The following is a 20742-nucleotide window of genomic DNA, read 5'->3' as shown; positions in this document are numbered from 1 at the left end:
GAACAAGAACAGACCATGCATCTGAGAAGCTGAAAGTTAGTTGGAGAAACCTGTCATCAAAGGTCAAGGTTGACAAAGAGTATGCACCACATGCAACTTTGATGAGCTGCATATTGCACAGCTGCTGGGCAAAAGCCTTGATGCAGCAAGTGGGGAGATGCAGGAACAGAGCTGGTGCAGCTTGGGTCACACAAACAGCGTGGTTCAAAGGACAGTCCCTACTTCGTGAGACAGGAACAAAAAAAATCTAGCAGCTCTGGGTACTTCAGGTCATCCAGGAGCTACTCATCCTTTTCCCTGGCCAATAGAGACCCAGCTGGAGGATCACTAGCGTTTAAAGACAAGACAGACAAAGGGCCCTGCCCCACAGCCAAGCAAGCTTAGAGAAGAGGCAATATCAAGGCTGATTAAACTGGGAGCTGTGGGAGTGGGGGGTTCTACCTTGTTTCCCCACAGTCCTCCCTCCTACAGCAATCCTGTGGTCTTGAGCGTTCAGGGGTGCCGATGCAGGTGGGCACCTGCTCCAAGGCTGCAGTAGGCCAGAGAACAAAGGGCTGCGGAGCAGCAGGCGGAGATAAGAAGGGCTGAAACAGTCCTTAGGGCCTCTCTGGTTGTGGCTGAATGCTCAGGTTCAGGCTTATGAGGCAAAGGATGGCATGCTATGGCCTTAGGAGATCTTTGCTTGTCTCAGCAGCATTCCTGGTCATCCACGTTTAACTAATATGCTGCCCCAGTCTGCACTACTGAGTGTATCAGTGCTCACCTTGGGGTGGGAGCAGGGAAATTAGGTGGCAGTGGAGCAGGGTCACCCGACAGCACCTTCCCTCCAGGGTTACAGTTTAAGCTCAAGTTGAACTAAAGGGCAAATTGTTTTTCTTCACCACTGGTCTTCTAAGAGCAAGGAACAGGAATTCTCATTGATATGCTGTTGCATATTTAAACTGCAGAGCAAATCCAGCCTCCCCATCAGAAATGAGGTTACAGTCCATTGCTCCGCAACCCCTGGAGCTCTCCTCTTCACACGGCAATTGCTAGGAACTATTAGTTGACTGCTGTATTTCTCTAACCCAAACACGTTCCCGTAGCGGGTCACTACATGTAGTTAATGATCACTGCACGTACAACTGCTGTGACTCTGCCCTACCACTTGGCTCTAGACCCTGGACGTGCCTGGTGGCAGCGAGATCACACTGACTGCTCATGTATGAAAACAGAAGCTTCACATCCATACCGTTTTCTTCAGCAATCTTTCTTCTCTGTTTCAGAAGGCTATCTACTAGCAGAGAGGGAATATTCTTCAGTGGCCAACAGGGCATGGTCCCATAGGCTCTCAGCACAGCCAGAGGAGCTGGGTTGGGAGCCAAATCCATCGGCAGCCCTGGATATGGTCAGGGGATGAGCTGGGACATCGGCACAACCAGAGAACCTGATTTGGAGTAGAAGGGGCTGGAGACAGGGGAACTAGGCCTTCAGTGGGCTCCTGGCCCACGGGCACAGGAGATATGGGGGACAGGTGAAGCTGTGCAGGGCAGTGAAGACACTTCAGTGTCCCTAATATACTGCAACTGAAATGAAACGGCAGGTTTTACCTCAAACAGTCATGTAGCGCTGCCGAGGGAGCTTAGGGCAGGATTCAGCGCTGGTTAGAAAGCTGTTTTTGGAAACCCTGTGCAGACAGTAAAGGTGTGGGTGAGAAAGTACACAGTCACACTCTTTCTTCCACTGAAGCAGGAGCTGGGCTGAGTGGCTGCCAAGAGTGATTTGTATGTGATGACAGAGCAAGCAAAGCGAGGTCTAACACCCAACCTGGGGAGTTTCCCTGCCCACGTGGCTGTTGGCTCATTGCATCCCAATAACTCCACAGCTCTGCTCAGCCCTCCCTTCTCCTCCCCTCCTAGGCCATTCCCAGCTGGTCCTTACCTCAAAGCCTTCTCAGCCATTCATTCCAACTTCTTCACACCCAGTCTTCTCAGACATTCATTACAACTTTGCACCCCATGTTGGTCTGCCATCCATCTGTCCTGCCTGTGGTCTTCAGAGCACATCAGGGAATGTGGTTGTAGGAATGCTGCTCTTTAAACCTCCTACCAGCCTAACTGCTGCCTCCTACCCCCTCCTCCATCAGCCAGAGCCACGCAGATGACAATCACTTCAGCATTTCTCCAGAGGCTGCTCAGATTTCATCCGCCTGTTCCTGAAACAGGCTTTGTAGAGCCCAGTGCTTCTTTCTGGGGATTTAGATTCTGCACTGAAGCCAACTGTGCTTTCTGGGCTACAGGAGAAAGATTAAAACCTGTCATGGTAAGATCATCTTTCCAAGGGAGCACTTACTGCTTTTCTGTGCTCTCACTGATTTTTCACAGTTCTTTAAAGCTGAGAGGAGCTGCAGGTGTTCTCCTCTCAGAAAACTCAGCCTATTCAAAGGAGGCCAAGCTGCTGCTGCTCCTCATTGCTCCTTAATTGGGTTATGAAGGGCTGCTTTATCCCAGCTGTGTGCTGGGGCCCTGCTGGGACTGGTAGCTCCTATCTGTGAGAGGTGCAGCTCAGTGTAAAGAATCAGAGGGGAAAGGGTAGGGGGATAGTTAGTCAAATGATGTGTAAGATTAGCCAGGAGACAGATAAAAGGAAGTGTCACCATGTTTGCCTAACAAAGTTCCATAAAGTCACAGTGACTGCTACAAATTACATTCTTATCCTGTAGTTTTTGTGTCATCTGAAACCTCCAACCAAACACTCGGTGTGTTAGACCATGATGACACCAGCTGGGAAGTTTTACCATGCGCTCACGTGTTTCAATGAGGTATTTCAGCACTGGAGGGGGGGAGGGCAAAAATTCAGGTGGGATTTTTCTTCTTCCCTCTGCAACACCAATAAATGGGAGAAGACACCAATGAAAAGGTAGACAGGCTTTTAATGGCATGATCAAGAATCCCCCTGTTAATAACAAATCTAATGACAACTGTGTCTGGTATGAACAAGAAATGGCATCATCGTATATTCTTTTTAAGACGTGATCTGAAGGTATGAGCAATGCCAGGTGGATCTGTACACAGACGGGGCCTCTGTGATGCATGCCAGATTTGATGGCCAAGAAATTTGCCATGCAGTTGAACCGGATTGTGGTTCCTGGTCGGAGTTGTACATTCTGTTTGCAGTGTGTAAACATTCTCGAGCTGCTTTCCTAAAGAATGCAAAGGAGATAATGTAGAGAGATTCAGCCTTAGGACCCAGTCGCGTTCCCAGACAGTACCAAGGAGCAGAGTCCTGTCTCCGGGCCAGAAGACTTTGGCGGACTGTGTCGGAGGCGAAGGAAAACCACGTCGGTGCGCCAGCTGTGATGTCTGAGTGTAGAGTCCCATGCTAATGTGTTAAAAGGAGATTTACAAAATTATCTGCGTTTTCAGCTCCAATTCCTGTCCGGAGAAGCAGCAGCCCAGGTTGCACAGGACAGTGGTGTCCCTGACACCTGTTCTCACGCATGGGCTGGTTTAAAATGCGGACTCCTTGCCTAACCCCATGTCCTGCAGAGCTCTTCACACCACCTGCGGATGCCGGTCTGGGAGTCTCTGCCTTGGCAGCCACGTCCCCAAGTGCCACCAGCTCCTGCCTCCTCCTTGCAGCTGGAGCAGAGGTGAGGCAAGCCAGGATCTCAGCCCTGCAGCTCGCTTTGGTTCAGGAGCTAAGGGGAGGATGTGCTCACACCTCGGTCCCTGTCGGCAACCCACTTATGGATCTGCTGTGGTAGCTCTCTTCCTCCTTTTAGCACAGAGAGCATCAATGCCTGCCTTAAACCTGCTTTGCAGACATTTGCAGCTCCAGAAATAGAAGGGAAAATGCTCCTCATATCCCAGAGCGGCAGCCTGCAAAGGGGCCAGGTATTCCTTGAGTTGTGCAGACATCCAGGAGGGCTACAAAGCCCCAGGCAGGGAGGGACTGATCTGCAGGGGAAAAAGAGTGCCTGCAGACCAGGTTTGCTAGAGGAGGGAAGTTACAAATGAGGGGACGGGAGAGCCGTAGTGTGCAAATCACTGCCATTTTGTAGTGTCCTGGCTGTCCTGGGACCATGGATCACTGCAGCCTGCAACCAGGGCTATTCTTTGGCCTCACCAAGATGCAAGACCCAAAGCTCACGGAGTCGCTGCCAACTTATCTGAATGTCAGCTGGCTCTGCTTTCCTACTAGCACAGTCCCAGCCCTTCAGTGGTCAGCAAGAGGCTGAGGGAGTGCAAAAAGCCATTTGGGGTTCTGCAGAGGATCCTGAAGCCAGCAAGAAGGGAGCCCCTGGGCTCCCACCCTGCTGTCGGTGGCACAGCACACAGAGGAGGAGGGAAGGACCTAAGCAGGAACCCAAGCTCTCCCCTTGTGTGCAGCTGCTGGGAAACAGACAGGTGATCACAGGTGCTTGCAGGTGCCCAGGTGGTCTCCACTTGCTTTGCGAATGCAGCAGATCGAGCATGGGCACATTGCAGTTAAGCCAGAAGACGATCGTTGGAAACCAAACTCATCAGATCCACAAAGGGACTTTTATTGTGTTTGCAAGATTCATATGACTGCAGTTTGTGAATGCGTGGAGCAAGGCCTCGGGTGGACATCCGTGTCTGTGCACGTGGGATAGTGGTGGGATCATGCCATGGGGCAGTAAACTGTACAGGGAAGAAAGAAGTGTGCTGAGGAGCCATCGAGCTACTGCTGGAGCTGCTCAGGCTGTAAGCAGATGTGGAGCCATCTTATTACAGAGATTTACACTGAGAAAATAGCTCTGTGATGGAAAGGAGGAACACCAAGGACATTGTTGCCCCAACAAAACCACGCTTGTGTTAGTGAAGGGCCATCACCCAGTCTCCAGACCCAGATCCACGCCACACAGAGATGGTTATGACAGCTCTGATGGCCATCCCCACCACTGTGTATTGGCCCCTGGCAAGCAGAGCCTCACAGCTCCCACGTGTTTCAGTGCTGTTACCCTGCTCTTCCACCTGCACCCACGGCACTGGGACAGCCCTGCACACAGCGGGGGCACACAGCACCACGGCGCCTTTCTGAAGGCCGCAGGATCCTTTTCAACCTTTAGCCACAATATATAATGGGCACTACTTATATTATATTCTTATATTTTTTAATATATATATATATATATAGCAATACTCTCTACTTAGAAAGGACAAGCCAAGTGTCCTGCCTCTTGCAAATCCCAAGCACGACCCAGCAATGTCTGTGACCGAAACACCTTTTGCACCAAGACAAGCCAGTGTCTGTGCTGCCAACCCAAGCCAGCTCAGTGTCTCCAGCCACATGTCCGTGCCCTCCCGTGACACTCTTTTGGCCGTCCCCAGTGCTCTTTTTGCTCATACAATCCACTGTCATACTAGCTTGGTGCTGAGAACTGTCTTTCAGACCCACCCCTTGGCACACTGTCTTGTATCAGCCATTTGCCCTAACAGAACAACCCCCCAAACATGATCTGCTGCGTTTGACCTGACTACTGCAGGTGCCCTCCTGGTCTGTGAGGCAGAGAAGAGGATGAAAGACCCACAGTTCCCTGCCCCTTTTGTAGGGCTCTTTTCACAGGATATATCATTGCTGGTCCACCTGCTCACCAGACAATCCTCCTCTCCAGCGCACCGAACAGCCTCAAGTGACAGCAGTCCCCGGGGTGACGCTCACCTCTGAAGGGCAGAACTTTGAAAATCAGAGTGAACAGACCCAGAGCGGCTTCTGCGTGGCAGAGGCTTTGCTGAGTGTCCCTGCTGCCAGCTGGAACAGGTGTCTGAACAAGTGTCCTGCTTTGGGCTGGGATAGATACGCTCCCTTTGTAGTGGCTGGTGTGGTGTTGTGTTTTGGATTTGGGTGAGAACAATGTTGATAACACACTGACGTTTAGTGGTTGCTGAGCAGTGCTTGCATGAAGCCTGACTCTTTGCACTGCCAGATTTAGCAAATGAGCAAATTATTTTAACCACTTGACTGAAAGAGCCCAGCACTGAAGCTCCTGTAAAAGATAATCTCAGTGAAGGACTGTAAGAGGCAGTGTGAAGCACTTCGCCTGTAACATCACAGCATTACTTGCCACTGGGAAAGGGAACAGGTCTGGAGCTCCAAACCTGTGGGACACATGGGGATGTCCAGGCCCTGCAGGAACAACCTTGGGAGCCTGGCAGTGGCAGCAGCCAGCAGCTCCTGCTCTGGCTCTCAGCCCTGCCGCAGCCAGACAGCTCTCAATGCCACTGGACCTGATGACTCAGGATAGACAGTGCATGACAGTACTACAGATCCAGCTGCAGCACCAGCCCAGCCCTATCAAACAACATGGAGACAGGCTGCTGTCTCCCGTGCCGGAAATCATTCGCTGGCATTCTTCTTTCAGCTTCTTTCTTGACATGGTACAGCTGGGCCATGGACAATTCTGATTTAAACTTTCTCTCGAACAAATACAATAGCTGTGCTTCACTGGCCTCCCACTTGTTTCCAGCTCCTTCCATGCCTTTTTGGCATGTGCACATAAGACCTGGATAGAGCATCTGGTAATGGCTTCACTGTCAAAATCTTATTATCTAAGCACTCTACAGTCTGCAGACAAATTAATTGGAGAGCCATTACCATTTATATTTCCAGAAAGAATCTGTGTGTTTGGGCTTATTCTGTTTTCTAGTTTCAAAACTCCCGGGACATATTTAGGCTGCAGTTGGACCAGACTCTGAACTCACATGAAGTCATTGTGCCCACAGAAGTGGTAGAATTTACTGTCTACTCTTTCCTCCACTTTTGGCAGAAGCATTGCGTGACCAAATGCTGAACCTGATGGATGAACAGATGAAAACTAACCCAGCAAACCAGAGCACTTGTTGTCACACTGGATCCCTATCTCCAGCCACCTCACTCACCAAACAGCTGCCCTAGGGTAAGGGAGGGGACTGCAACTTGGAGGGACCACTGCCATTAGAGGCTAAGTCATCTCAGTCCCTCAAACCACAACCTGAGCGTGGAATTCCCAGTGCCCCTCTGCAAAGATGAGAGCTGGGATGTGTTCTTGGACGAGAAGCTCTGCTTCTTACTCTACAAGGGTGAATGACTTTTAAGGAAAACACCAAACGTTTTGAACTATATGAAATAAATTCCTAGCATTGTCAACACTGGAACTGCTGTGTAGAGAGGTAATTCCCATCACTTGTTTCTAGACATTGCCCTGTTCTGATGTCCCAGGAGTGCCCTGTTCTCCCTGCCACTCCGTCACAGCGCTCATGATCCATGCATGTTCATGTAGAACTCTGGAATAGAACCTCGGGATTCCTTGGACTGGATGACCATGGATGTGATTGTAAATACATTCAAATGAGTCATAGTTGTTACCATACAGATTCTTCCATCAAGCTTTTTTGTCTGCAAATCTTTTCCAAAGCTGCTAGTTGCAGCTGCAGGAATGGGTGGGCAGAGCATCCATCATTTTTATTACTGCCTTATGCAAAACTTCTTTTAGGTGTGACAATGGCATGAAGCCCCAAGGATTTGGGTCTATATTGTATCCCCCTGTGCAGTGCAGGGAAGAATTTGTGACCATTTCAAGATCTTATCAGGCTCGGGCAGTTATCAGTCCTCCTAGCTTGAATTTTCGAACCATCCTAATTAGTTGGGGAGCTAAAAAGTTGGCGTGCAGTTCTAAGTGAGAGCTAAGCTTACGTTTGGGTAATATTATTTAAGAGCACAGCCCTTGCTTTTGTGTTCACATTGTTGGTTGTTAGGCAATGTGTGGAAGAGCTGAGCACCGAGAAAGACATAAACCCGATCTCCCAATGAGAAATGCACGGGATACCCACGGCGTACCAGCAAAACTCTCCTTGCAAAGAAGCAGCTTTAGAGTATATGACAGGATAATTATTTCCCTCCCTGCTGTGTAGGGGAACCTTCAATGACAGTGCCAAAATTCACAAATACCAAGAGCGTGACAATAAAGCACGAGGAGTTTAGGTGCAGGGGGCACCCGAGCTGAAGGCATCCAGTGACTATTCACATCTTCAGGATGGAGCTGTGTTTGGGTGGCCTACAGAACTGTGGCACCCACCACACTCAGGCTGAGAGGAACCACCTGTGTCAGAAGACGTGGCCTCCACAGGTCACAGTTCGGTATCTGAGACAGAAGTGGCTGCAGAGTGCTCCCTTCCACATCACATGCTAGTGCTCTGGATTTCCCAGCAAGCTGCCCATACATCCCTACTTCCACTTCAACACCTGCCCCACAGGCAGCTGCTGAAACAGCTCTGCAGGACATCCTGGAGCAGGCAGGAGCATCTACAAGAGCTGCCTGTGCCCCACTCCTGCCTGCAGAGGCCCTCGTGGAAAAAAGGAGAGCAAAGCCCCTCCAGCCCTCTCCTGCCCCTGTCTCGGCACACAACGACACACCCATCACTCTGAGCTGGGCTGGTGACAAGCCCTCACTAACACAAGCTGCAGGAGGGAAGCCAACACTCAGCCATTGGCAGCCAGGGCTGGTGTTTTCCCAGCAAAGAGAGAGCAAGGGCTGCCCGCAGGACAGGAGCCTTCCTTCCCAGCAGGCTCTCATCACTTCCACTCCTCTTTCCAAAGCCAGGGTCAGTATTGGCGACAGGTATTGCCAACAGAGAGAGGGGAATGCCTGGGGAGTAGGGGGGACAGGCACTAGGCAGGCTGCCAGGGTCGCTGCTTGGTGCTGTGCATTAGCAAGCGTGAGCTGCGGACTGGATGTTTCCCTCGAAGAAGGCTCCATGGCTCAGAGGCTCTCAGGCCTGTGGGAGCTGATCGCAACTGTGTGGGGTGAGAGTGAGTGAAGCATTGAAGTACAGCTACTGCTATACACTCGTGGTTCCGGCATGGAAGGCTGTGCTGCAGCATCTCAAGTGTATACTATATGCAGAAGTTACCCAGTCTGTTGGGTTGGCAGAAGATCATTATCTGGCAGTTGCCTTACTTTCCAGGGACACCTGCTTTCCTTTGGTTGCTGGACTCTGAGTCTGGGTTTTTCCTCTTTGCCGTTTTTTGGCCATGCCAGGAGAGGGCAGGGAGTCTCCTGTTGGCCCCAGGGCCTGAGCCTGGGGCTGAGGTCGGGGGGAAGGTGGAACTCGCTGGAGAGCAGTCCCTGGCTTATGCTGCCTGCAGGGAGAAGGGCTTTCCCTCCGAGGCAGCAACTGGCTTCTTGGGGAAGCACTGGGGGTTTTGGAAGGAAGCACAGGGCTCCGAGGGGATGCGCAGCTGGACCTCTGCGTGCTGCTCCGTGGAGGAAGAGACGTGGAACTTGGTGAAGGAGGAAGCCGGCTTTGTATCTGCGTTGTTCGGCAGTCGTTCGGGACACTTCCAGCTGGTCTCTGTGCCTGGAGCCTACAGGGAAAGAGAAGAGGGTGGATGAAGAGGAATTATTGCAGAGGACTTTGGGCTCCTGGCAGCTTTGGCATCAGTGCTTCTGGGAGAATTACAAGGAATTTCCAGTATCACAGTGACAGGAGTTATGCTTTGAATAAGCAGGGGTAGCGGCCTCAGCATCATCCCATAACAATGCTGTTAAACAGTAAGTGTGTTCCCTGATTCACCAGTACCCTCTGGGACAACACTCAGGCATGGTTTAGCAGGGCACGCTCCTTTGGAACCTTAACATGCAGTGTGAATGCAGCAACCTCTTTTGAGGTAGGCAACACAGTCCGAATGCGAGGGTGTGAGCCAGGTTGCATCACTTAGGCTCTGAATAACTTTGCTGGAAGATAAAACCAACTCACAGGGATCAGGGCCCTTCACCTGAATCTGAAAAAGCACGGGGATATGTAAGGAATTTAGACTGTGTGGAAGTGGCTCAAGCTCCTCCAAGTCACTGTCACTGCCTGTATGTGTGCACATCCCTCTCTCCAACTCTTTTGCTGACACAGTCACAACCTGTGATGCCTCAGCCCTTGCAGGCCTAATTGCAATTGCTAGGCCAGGTGCCCCTTTAGAGTCAAGGACTTGGTGAACATGCTGCTGAATTGAGAGCCCAGGGATCTGCAATTAGTGGCATCAGAGCAAATGAAAGAGCGCATGGAAGGTCTCAATGCCAGGGCACAAGAAAAAGGGGTTGGCCTTTTGGCCGGACTGAGCCAAAGAACACAAGAGAGGTGGGAATTTTATACACAAGTGACCTGAAGTGACTGTAAGAACGGACCACACATTCAAGTCAAGCAAAGAGTAAATGAGCGTGAGGTGAGCACAGCCTCCAGTGCAATTCCTTAACAGGTCCGGTATTTTGCATTGCTCAGCGTTTTGGGCTTACCTGTAGGCCACAGCTGCATCCTGTGGGGAGCTGGATAGCACTGCCATCACAACGGCTGTGGAGCTCTCAGACTTCATTGTCTCCAGTGGTGTTTTCACAGGTGTGATGGGCCGAGGAATTCTGCTCTTTGTGCTTATGAGTTTCTCTTCTCTCCCCAGGAGGGCAGCTTTCTTCCCTGCCTTTCTTGGGATGGAGTCATCAGAGTCATGGGTGTCCTCCTCAGAACCAGTGGCTGACAGGGTTTCTGAGGCCCGCCGCCTCTCGTCACTGGAGGATGCTGAGGAAGAGGCCCCCGAGGCCAGCCTAAGGAGGCAGTTTTGCCTCTTCTCCATCACTAAACGAGCCAGATCAGGTTGCTTTGCCCTCTTATAAAGCCTCTCTTTGGCTGAGAGTGAAGTTGAAAGATCTGAGCCAGTATCCTCCTCAGAGAATAAAATGGGGATCCGACTTCTATACCTGGAGCCCAGAGGTCTCCTGGGGCCCTGCTGTGGAGCATCAGGGAGGGTCCCTGCTGGCTTCAGGTGTTCTGCTACCGATGCTGGCTTCTCAAGGTCAGGCTCTCTTGTGACCACCTTGGCAGACTCTTCCAAATCCAGTGAGAGTGCCACGTTGTCAGAGGACTCTGCCTTATCCTCAGGAGGCTTTGCTACATTGGGGACCGACAGCTGCTCCCCCACTGTTTCTGAGGTGGTTTCAATGGGATTAGCAGAAAGTGCACAGCTCTCTGTCTCTGCCCCTTCTAGCCCCGAATGGATGCTTCCATTCTCTACCAACACCAGGTTGTCTTCCAGCTCCTCTTCAATAATGACCTCTTCAAACTGGCCCGGAGGGCAGTATTCCTCATGCCTCATCAGCTGGCCGCTGGAAGACATGACATTTAGGTGGGTCTTTTCAGCTATATGAACAAATGTGCGCTCAACTTTGGTAAATGGGGAGGAAGCTGTAGCCACTGCCACGGGAGGCTTTGGTTCAGATTTAAGGACTGAGGAGAGGGTCCCTGGCTCAGACACATCTAGTTGGCTACCCATTGGCTGCGGCCGCTCGCTCTGAGGTGTCAGTGCAGCAAGAGTCCCCAGATCAACTTCTGGTGGCAAGTCTGTGGTCACTGGAGATTTTTTCAGATCACCTGGTGAAAACAGCACCAGTGTTTTTGAGCCCTCCTCCAGTTCCAAGTCCCCATCAGCCATGGAAGCTCGACCCTTGGATCCCTTCTGGTCATCAGCCAGGAGGGTGGATGGTGCGCACTCCTGGCTGCGCTCTGTGCTTTTTTGACTCAGGTCACTGCTGGATCCACTGTGCATGTCAATTTCATCCCCTTCCTCCTCCACATCCTCTTCATCTTCTTCCTCATCTTCATCTTCTTCCTCGTCTTCTTCCTCCTCCTCTTTTCCATTCATTTCCAGGTAAGGTTCCAGGGGTTTGCAAGGAGCAGTCAAGACAACATTTGAGAAATCAACTCTCTTTATCCGCTGGGATAACTTAGCCTTTTCCCAGTAGTCTAACATGTCTTTTCTGAAGTCTTGATAAGGCAAACTTAAAGGGACCGCCTTGGGCAGACCATTCATTTCAAATGACTTCAGTGTATATGCCTGCCAGAAGACAAATGGGACAAAAGAAGAAGGTTAGTATTCAGACACGGCACTGACACAAAAGTCATCGGCATCAATGGCAGTGGGAAATACCAGTGGAAAAACTCTATACCATCATGATTCCAAAACACACACCAGAGTGGTGATCACTCAACCATTAGATTAGTACCAACCTTAGAAAAGAGAGAATCATGAAGACACATATCAACAAAGGCAAAAACCTTGCTGAAGGAGTTTCTTTGTTAGCATTTATTAACCTGTACTTGAAAGAATCCCTTCTAGCGAGCAGTTCTTGAGGATTTTTTTCATTTCTCCCAGTCTTCTTCAGTATTATCTACTTATTTCAGTGCCTGTATATTTATACATTCATACCTTCCTTACTAGAACCATTCAGCAATTCTCTTTTATGCCCAGGCCACAGAGCACTTATAGGCCCCCTATGAGATAGACAATTTCCTAATCATTTCAGAGCACCATCCAACTTTGTCCCACAGCAGAAAAACCTTTATAGCTCTTCAGTGCTCCCTTGCTGTATTATTCACCACTCTCTCCTGCTTTGATTTTATCTCCAGCAACTTCTAATTCTGTTTTCTACAGTCTTCTGCTTCCACTGGAATGATCAGCAAGTAAGTCATGAATGCTGCTATATACAGTATCACTATTAGATTCTGGTGTACCCAATCATTAAAAGCAAGGTGAGGACGGAACTGTTGGTGGAGACGGTGTTTCTCAAGCTGCAACCTGTTGAGGTGAGGCTGCCCATAAGGCTACAAGGAGCAGTCTGTGAAATGATTGAAAATGACAGTTCTCTCTTTCTTCTGCTCTGTTATTCCTTTGCTACTGATGAGTCATGCTGCAGATACGTCACTAACCTCCACCTCTGCCTGGAGAAATTCCTTGTGGTATTTAGCATGTAGACTGTCTTTCTGTCTATCATTTCTATTTCTCTGTGTATTTCTGTTTCCCTGCCCAGACATTGCCATGATGCAACAGTGATTGTTTGGCTTTTACCTATGTCTGGGAGACTTGGGCTGTTCAACCTATGGCATGCTCTACCCCAAGACTGGCAGAACTCATTCCTCAAAGAAGCCTGAGACTGTGGTCATTTTGCCACTGCAAACTCATCATGGAGAAAATCCAAAGAGTGTAAATATGCCAAAAATTAAAGACAAAAGTTATGCACAAACTTAAGTAAAAGAAATTTTGCTGAGATGAGCCTTGGGTCAAATATTAGTTTAACACATATTTTCTTACCTCATCTACTATCATCATCCAAACCTGTTAACAAGGAAGACAGTCCTAAGGCATCAGTCTGAGACTGTCTTTGCTGTTGAAGTGATGTGATCACCAGCTATCTACCAATGGCCATGCTGCTGAACATGCTGCTCCTACTCTGAAGCCCTCAAAGTGTCCTCTGTTACATACCATGTGTCTTTTGTACTACAGAAGGCTCACTTTCTCTAGAATTATTCCTCAGAGGCTGGAGAAGAACTTCTCTGTTCTGCTGTACCAATGGGAAGAATGTGTGGGAAGACAGTGGAAGATCAGGAGTAGAGAGGCTTACTCATACTGCATACTGCATATACACTGCTAGCTGCGGGGAAATGCCCAGTGTTAAAGCTGAGAGCCAGGCAGAAAACTCTTTCTGCTGGTTTTGTAGAAGTTAAATTGTACACGCTTAAGCCTTGCCGGTTTAGATGCTGGTTGCCATCAAGCCAGAGGTCTAAACACATCAAAATGGGAGTAGATGCAGTTCTGTGATATGACCGGATGTAAAATAGTGAAATTGGTTCTAGCCTAAACTTACATAAATGCAACTTACAATGTGGCCTTCCCAAAGTGCATGAAAACCATCCTCAGCAGTCACGAGACCTTGTTTTTCTTCCCAGATCCAACCTCACTGCAAGTTTTCAGTGATCACATTAGCAAATGACCATTTGTTCTAGCAGAGCTCCTCTACCTCCCAGCCCTGTGCTCCCACGTACCTACCCAAGGATGAGCAGGGGAAACCCTCCCAGAGCCAGGAAGCACAGGGAGTAGGAAAACAAAGCAAGAAAGCAAACAAAAAACCCAGCCATCACCAAGGTGCTGCCTTTGATTCTTTAATAAGGTTTTGGTAGTATACAAGCTCTTTTTTTTTTCCGATTGTCTGGATTAACATACATGGATTTAAAAAAGGCACAAAATCCATTGCACAGCTTTCTGTTTTGTTCGTTTTTTGATGTCATTGCCTGTTCGTTGTGGTTTCAAGTGTAGGATTTTACAGTACTCTGCAGCATTTACAGCATGGTCTACATACAGGTAATCAATGCATGCTTTTATACAGGAGACAGAATTCAAATTCTCTCTCGGTATGTCTATATACACAATAATACAGTGTTTTTCTTCTGAAAAAAGCTTTAAATTGGTCTTGCATGCTCGGTGTGCCAGAAGAATTAGTGCAAGCATATATTACAGTGTTATTGCAGTACAAAAAGGGGTTGACATTAGGCTCTAAAGGGATTAAATACAGAAAGAATAAAAAGACTCAGGGAAAACAAGCTTTGGATCCCTTTAGTCAACTACATCCTTCCAGTTGATCCCTACTCAGTACCACCTTTAAAGCTACAGCAGCTGCTTCCTCTCCATCTCCCTGCTGCCCTCCCCCTGAGATAAGCTTCCACAGCTTCTCCACACCTTCTGTCCCTAGCAGTTGGTGGGGGCTTCTGGCAGCTCGAGGAAGCCCTTTTTGCAGGGCTCCTGATGCTGGAGACCAGCACAAAGGGGACTTTCCTGAGATCCACTGCTTCAAGCAAACTCAAGTCCCAGCGGATGAAGTTTCTCAAACAAACCAGGAAGTACAACAGGTTACCCACCGATTTTGCCTCCTCTCAAGGGAAATGACTACAGAAACCCACATTCACCTCCTAACTGAAAATCAGCGGTTAAATGTGGTTTGGACTCTCTCCTGCTTAGCAGCAACAGAAGTCTAACAGGTGACACAAGGTAATGCAAAGGAAGGATATGCTGGTCCCTGAGATTCTTCATGCGAGCTGAGAAGTCCAAGAAGCAGAAATCAAATTCCCAACATGACACCAACTGTTCCGTTGGGAATGGGAAGAGGCCTCAGTCCTGAGAGATGCAGATGGCACACAGACAGCAACAGCTATAGTCCAATCTTCCCTTTAACAGCTTTGATTTGGATACTATCAGGAACGTAGCATATCCTGGAAGTGACATTATCCTCTGCCAATACAGTCTAAACTTGTTTGGGACTAAGAGACCTGGTGGGATATACGATGATGAGTGGAAAAACTAGAATCTGAGTTTCTGAAGCAGCTTTTTCTTCCAACCAGCAACACATGAGGTAAAAGTAGCAGGGGTCTTAGAGCTGCCATGCTTGCTTGCAGGATGTCTGTGTTCCAAGAATCAGCACCATAATCGTCAGAGAGATATTCTTTCCAGCATCTTACCAACAAATGCTCCACAGCCATTTTTTTTTCTTTTAACAAAGTGAATAGGACAGTGCAGTCCTATGCTGGTAAGTGCTCTGCTCCTCCCTGTTTGTGCTTTCAGATGTTGTTAAGTTTGTGTCAGTCTTCCTAGCATTGTGGATGGAAGCAATAGCTCTGGAAAGGTCGTACACCTACCACTTAGCTTGTACCCACCAGTGTCTCCAGCTAGGGTCGGTGCAGAGCTCCCTGTCTGAGCAGATACGTGGACCACCTCATTTGTATCACTCGGAAGAGACTCGGGAAATGGCGAGCAAAGTGGAAGGAAATGATAATCCAAACATTTTTCTAGTCCCTAATCATAAAGGCAACTTAATAGCAGCAAGAAAGAAGAAGAAGGAAATTCTGAGAGCTAAACATCTTAGTCATAAAAATAACCATAAGTCAGCAGTGCTGAAAAAGAACCTGGTCTGGCTCTTTTCAGCTGAGGGGCCAAGAGTCCCGCAGAAATCCTTCTCATTTGACTTGTAGCTCAGAGGAAATTTGCCATTACTGTGTTTCACATTGCCAGATCAATTAATTGCACTCATAATCAAACTGAGAAACTTGGAGTTGGAGGAAGCCCTGGGGATTCTTACGAGGCAAGTGCACTAAATGAGGTAACCAACCTGAAACACTTTTTGCATATGAAAAAGTAAGACCTCCAAACATAAAGCAATTTTCTTTTTCAACACTGAAAGACATGCAAGTGAATGTAAAGTGGGGATTTCTTCCAGTCCCCAGGTTACACGGTTAGCAGCTTATTAAAAATGTACATTCATTGTAACATTATTTTTTCCACAGTATGTGTAATACAAACGAGTTGCAATACATCAAATAATACTTAGGAACATTTCCCATAAATGATTCTTTGTGCTGTCCCATGAAACAGCAGTTGTGATCTGTGTGTTACAGCGACCCAAACACAAAACACATGATATAGAAATGCAACAGAAAGGAAGGTAGTACCGCAATGATCGGCCCTCACGCATTTTGTTTCATGTTTTAACATTACCCAAAATAGGTGTTTGCATACTAATATGTTATGACCCATGTGGCAGCACCGTTCCTATCAACCGAACGTTGCCACCAGCCGATGGTGAAGGAGGAGATATGAATGCCACAAGACACCAGATGAACAAAACTGGGCTGAGCCGTGTTGCTGAAAGCATTTGCTCACATCTGCAACATGCAAAGGAGACCAGTTGCGCCATTTGAACCAGACACCATGAAGACACTTCCTTTAACTGAGTGAGATTCTTTCTTTACAGCAGTCTTTTGAGCACTTGGTTGTGTGCAAAGTGATCCATTACCAGCACAGAAACGCTTCTGTAAGGCATAACCACGCATGGCCATTCACACTCCACAGGCGGGTCACGAACACACACAGAACATACATACAATCAGAAATGGAAGCTCCAGCAAAAATCATCCCAACACCACTCTGGGGACAGGAGTGAAATCAGGAAGCACATCTGGCTTGCTTTGGTCAGCCTCTCCAGAAACTGTCATCTCTTCCAGTCACTCTGGGGAGGGCTGGCAACTACAATGGAAGCCGGTCAAGAAGAAAGACGCCCCAAGTTCTCAAGCTGAGAAATAGCTAGGGCAATTTATTTACTATAAACACCAACAGGAGTCGAGGGGTTTGCAAATCATTCCTGATTTTGAAGGCTTCAGACCTTGTCTGCTAGGAAACCCAATTTTATTTTCTTCAGCTAGTCTCTTGTAGCCCATCCACCACTGCAGAGCAGAGCTAGACAGATGCATGATAGCTATCTCCCAGCAGTCCTTTCCCATTTGTCATCAAAGGAAAAAGAGAAAATAAAGGAAGAGATGCTAGACCCACTGGACAAGCGTGGTGTCTACCTTTCACCAATCCCTCCAAGTGAGCAGTATAAAATCTCACGTTTTCAAAAACAATCTTGTGCCACTGCCAAGCACTCGAATCCCACATTGAAATATGATGCAAGATTATTTGATGGAGGCGTGAGAAGGAAGGACATCAGAAAACAAGAAAAAGACTGATACCTTTCCATGCTTTCTGATCTTCAGACTCACATCGCATTCTATTGTTGAGCTATCTGGCAATACAAGCCTAAACTACCAATGGTTATATTTTATTTCCTTAGTTTTATTTACTTAGAATCACAGCACCAGAGTGAGATAGTGCATTTTAACTCTAGAGAACAAGTGAAGTTCCTGGTGATGTGCAATCAATCAAATAAATGCCTAAACCACGTTGGTTATATACAGGGTCCCACTGTCCCGACAATTTCCAGGTTGTGAAATAATGTTCTGTCTCCTGAAATTCTCTCTGTGAAATCAAATGCTCATGTCTGACTTCATCCTGACACGTTTCATAGGGGCTTTACATGCTGCATGCTTCTTCCAGCGTGTCAAGCAGCAGAGAAGTGGCTTACAGCAATAATAAAGCACCTGGGGATCATTTGGGTTAAGAGGCCATAGGAAGGTATGAGTACTGCAGCTAAAGTGAGGTGTGTTTCCTGGCTTCATATCTGACTGTAGAATGCATCTACTACACAATAAATAAATAAATCAATCAATAGAAACACTCAGAAGAAGCTGTGCACTTTGGGTACTGTAGTAAGTGACAAAGTGATACCAAAGCCTGGCGATGTGACTGAAACAAAAGACAAATGAGGTAGTTCAACACTCCAAAGCAAACTCTTTGGAAGAAAGGCTTGAAGCGCAGGGCAGAGAAATCTCCCAAATAGCATTTGTTTCATTTTTCATTTCAAAGTGCTCAAAACCCAGAGAAGCTATAAAAGAAAGTGTATGCTAATTGGCTTTAGAGTCCTCTTTGGAAATGAAATGCCATCCAACTCCTGAAGAGCCACTCGAACAGGTTGGGGAAGCTGCTGAGGGCTTTTGACAATCCGTTTGAAACAGTATGCCTCCTTCCAGGAGTCCTGTATGCAAAATATACATCTAAAACAAAGGGTTTTCACCTCAGAAAAGAAAAAAGGTTGATGATAGGCTCGTGGAGGCCTGGTCATCTAGCCCTCAGTCTGGCTGCTACAGAAGCTATCAGTGAGAGTGAGATGCCAAACGGGATCACAGAATCAACCTGGAGCTTGTTTACAAGAATAAGATACTTAGATGCCTAACGCCAGTGGCACAGTCCAGGTAAGGGAAGAAATGTCTCTATATGTATCAAACTGAGGAATACTGATTCGCACAGAAGAAATCTACCACTCTGTGATACTTCCAGATGAGACAGGCAATGAGGGGAAACACCAGCAAGTTCAAGAACGGATGAACCACGTCAGCTCTGTTGCACCTAATTTTTCCCTGTCCTGGCTGTTTGAAATATCCTACTTACTTCTACCTGTATTTGGATCGCTGCCCCAGCTTCAGGGCAGAGAATGGGAGCAGCCATTTTTGCCAGCTCAGAAAACATCCAGTTGCAAGAGTTTGCGCTACAAAGGATTTGCAACTGGAATTGAGACATTTTCTCACTCACCTGGCACATATTTAAATAAAACTCAGAGACCAACAACAATAAGCTGGCTCTTCGTCATCATCTGTTTATATGGTTTGCAATCACAGATGGTAGCTGTGTCTTCAGGGAAAGAGCTTTCTGAATGTAGCTGCTCATGTACATAATGATGTGGGGGTGTTTGATAAATCTGAAGAATTCCACGATTTGAAACTTGTGAAATTCCGTCCTGAAAATGAAAAGTATCTATCATTACCATCTCTGAAATCAGGCTGCCTTCAACTAGCATGATGGGTATTCCTCCAGGTAAAGCTGCAACAGCTCCAACTGCCAAAATGTGCCATTTTTTCACCGCTTTCTCCAAGGAAATCAGAGATGTAATAAAAGTACGGGGGATAAAATACCAGGAATTGAAACTGGAAGGTAAAAAAGAGCTTTGCCATATGGAGAAGAAATAGGAGAAGCAACAGAAAACAAAGAGGCAGCTGGATCTAAGAGAGCTTCTCTTAGTAAAGATGAAGAGGCTCTGCCTGTCACTATGCATGAAGTCCACTGGCAGCTCAGGGCTGAATGCTACATTTCCTGCATCCAGATTCACTGCTGAATAGAAGCTAATTTGTTGGCAGGCCAGCAGCAGCAATGGACTAGAAAGGGAGTCAGCACACCAAGTAAGGGAAAAGGACTGAAGGAAAGATCTTCCCTTGGAGTCCACACCTGTGACGCAGAAAGGAGAGGAGCAGTCCTAGCTGGAAGGCCCAGGGACTGCAAGGACACAGAGCCCAATAAAGACAACTTCTGGGGCAGTTTGTCCCTTACAGAGCAACAATCTTGCAGCAGCCTTGACCACCGCAATGTCCAGATTCAGATCCACCTCAAAGAAAAGGAGTGGAAGAGCAAGAGATCATGAAGAGGTAGCATAGGGATGGGATTACATCACCCATATGGCTCTTACAGGACATTTCTATCATACATTCTATCATCACTGTAATAGAAGGGTCCTCACACTGTGAAAGAGGTGATGCAATGTAAGTCTTCCACTTACTTGCTCCTCAGCACTGGCAAGAAAGCATGGGAATGGCAGACAAAGTCAGTGTGGGTATATGAACAGGATACTCCTAAATACAGACACAACAGCAAAACTGCACCTTTGTTAGTATGGTTTATTTTCAACCAAGATGCTTCCACCAAAAAAATTTCCATTGAAAGTGAATTTGTGGTGGCAGAACTACATTTACTCCAAGTCAGGAATCCAAACTCTCCCCTCCCATGACTGCCATAACTCTGCTGGTGAAGCAATCCTGCAGCATTACAGAAAGCTTGCTTTTTTTCCATTCTAAGCTCAGCCATTGGCATTCATTCAATCCCTTGTCACATAAGTGCCACCAAAGAGAAACCTCCTGAACACATTAGTCCCCAGCCTTCTCCCTGCTCTGCCTGGCTGTGAGCTGCAGAACACAGCATGCTTCCTCCAGCAGCTCATCACCTGCACGTTGGCTGTGCCAGGAGGGGTGCAGAGAAGTGACTCAATAAATCAGGGACAAACCAAGGAAGGAATGAGATTGTTGCAGGTACCACCCAGCAGCTTCACTGCCAATTCCTCCGAGCTTAACGCAAGCATTTACGGTAACATTTGCACAAAGATCATATCTCATGAGCTCCTTCCTGTGGGAAGCAGGCTGGGAAGAGAGTGATAAATTGGAAACATCCCCCATTGTGCATAGAAAGAAAGTGAAAGGAGTTGAGAGACCAAGATATAAAAAGATGGCTTTTGCAAGTATACAAGACTGATGTGCATTTGCTCATGGAAGTAGAGCATGAGATCCTAGCAACTTCTCCTTCTGATGCTAGTGAACTCTTGTATGGCAAGCAAGTGGCAAATGCTCACTTTAATTCTCATTTTGGATTCTGAGAACAAGTACTGTGTACCATTGGAAGCAAAACCAAGAACACTTCTTTCAG

General features: G+C 47.7%; 1 protein-coding gene across 11 annotated transcripts in view; it reads right to left on the bottom strand.

Annotated features, from left to right (window-relative positions):
- Positions 1–2891: 2891 nt before the first annotated feature.
- TTBK1 (tau tubulin kinase 1) overlaps positions 2892–20742 on the bottom strand; it is a 101237-nt gene continuing 83386 nt past the window's right edge. For 10 of the 11 annotated variants that reach the window (XM_025148590.3, XM_040696929.2, XM_040696928.2 and 7 more), the window contains 2 exons: positions 10265–11853; positions 2892–9345 (listed from right to left, as the gene is read on the bottom strand). In XM_025148590.3, the coding sequence (XP_025004358.2) occupies positions 8919–9345; positions 10265–11853 (2016 nt within the window). In that variant the 3' untranslated portion in view covers positions 2892–8918. The remainder of the gene's footprint in view (positions 9346–10264; positions 11854–20742) is intronic. The other variant, NM_001199439.3, reaches the window with a different exon arrangement.

Source organism: Gallus gallus, chromosome 3 (assembly GCF_016699485.2).
Source record: "Gallus gallus isolate bGalGal1 chromosome 3, bGalGal1.mat.broiler.GRCg7b, whole genome shotgun sequence".
Lineage (NCBI taxonomy): Eukaryota > Metazoa > Chordata > Aves > Galliformes > Phasianidae > Gallus > Gallus gallus.
The sequence above is the reverse complement of the archived record's forward strand: the minus strand, read 5'-3'. Positions and strand labels throughout refer to the sequence as shown.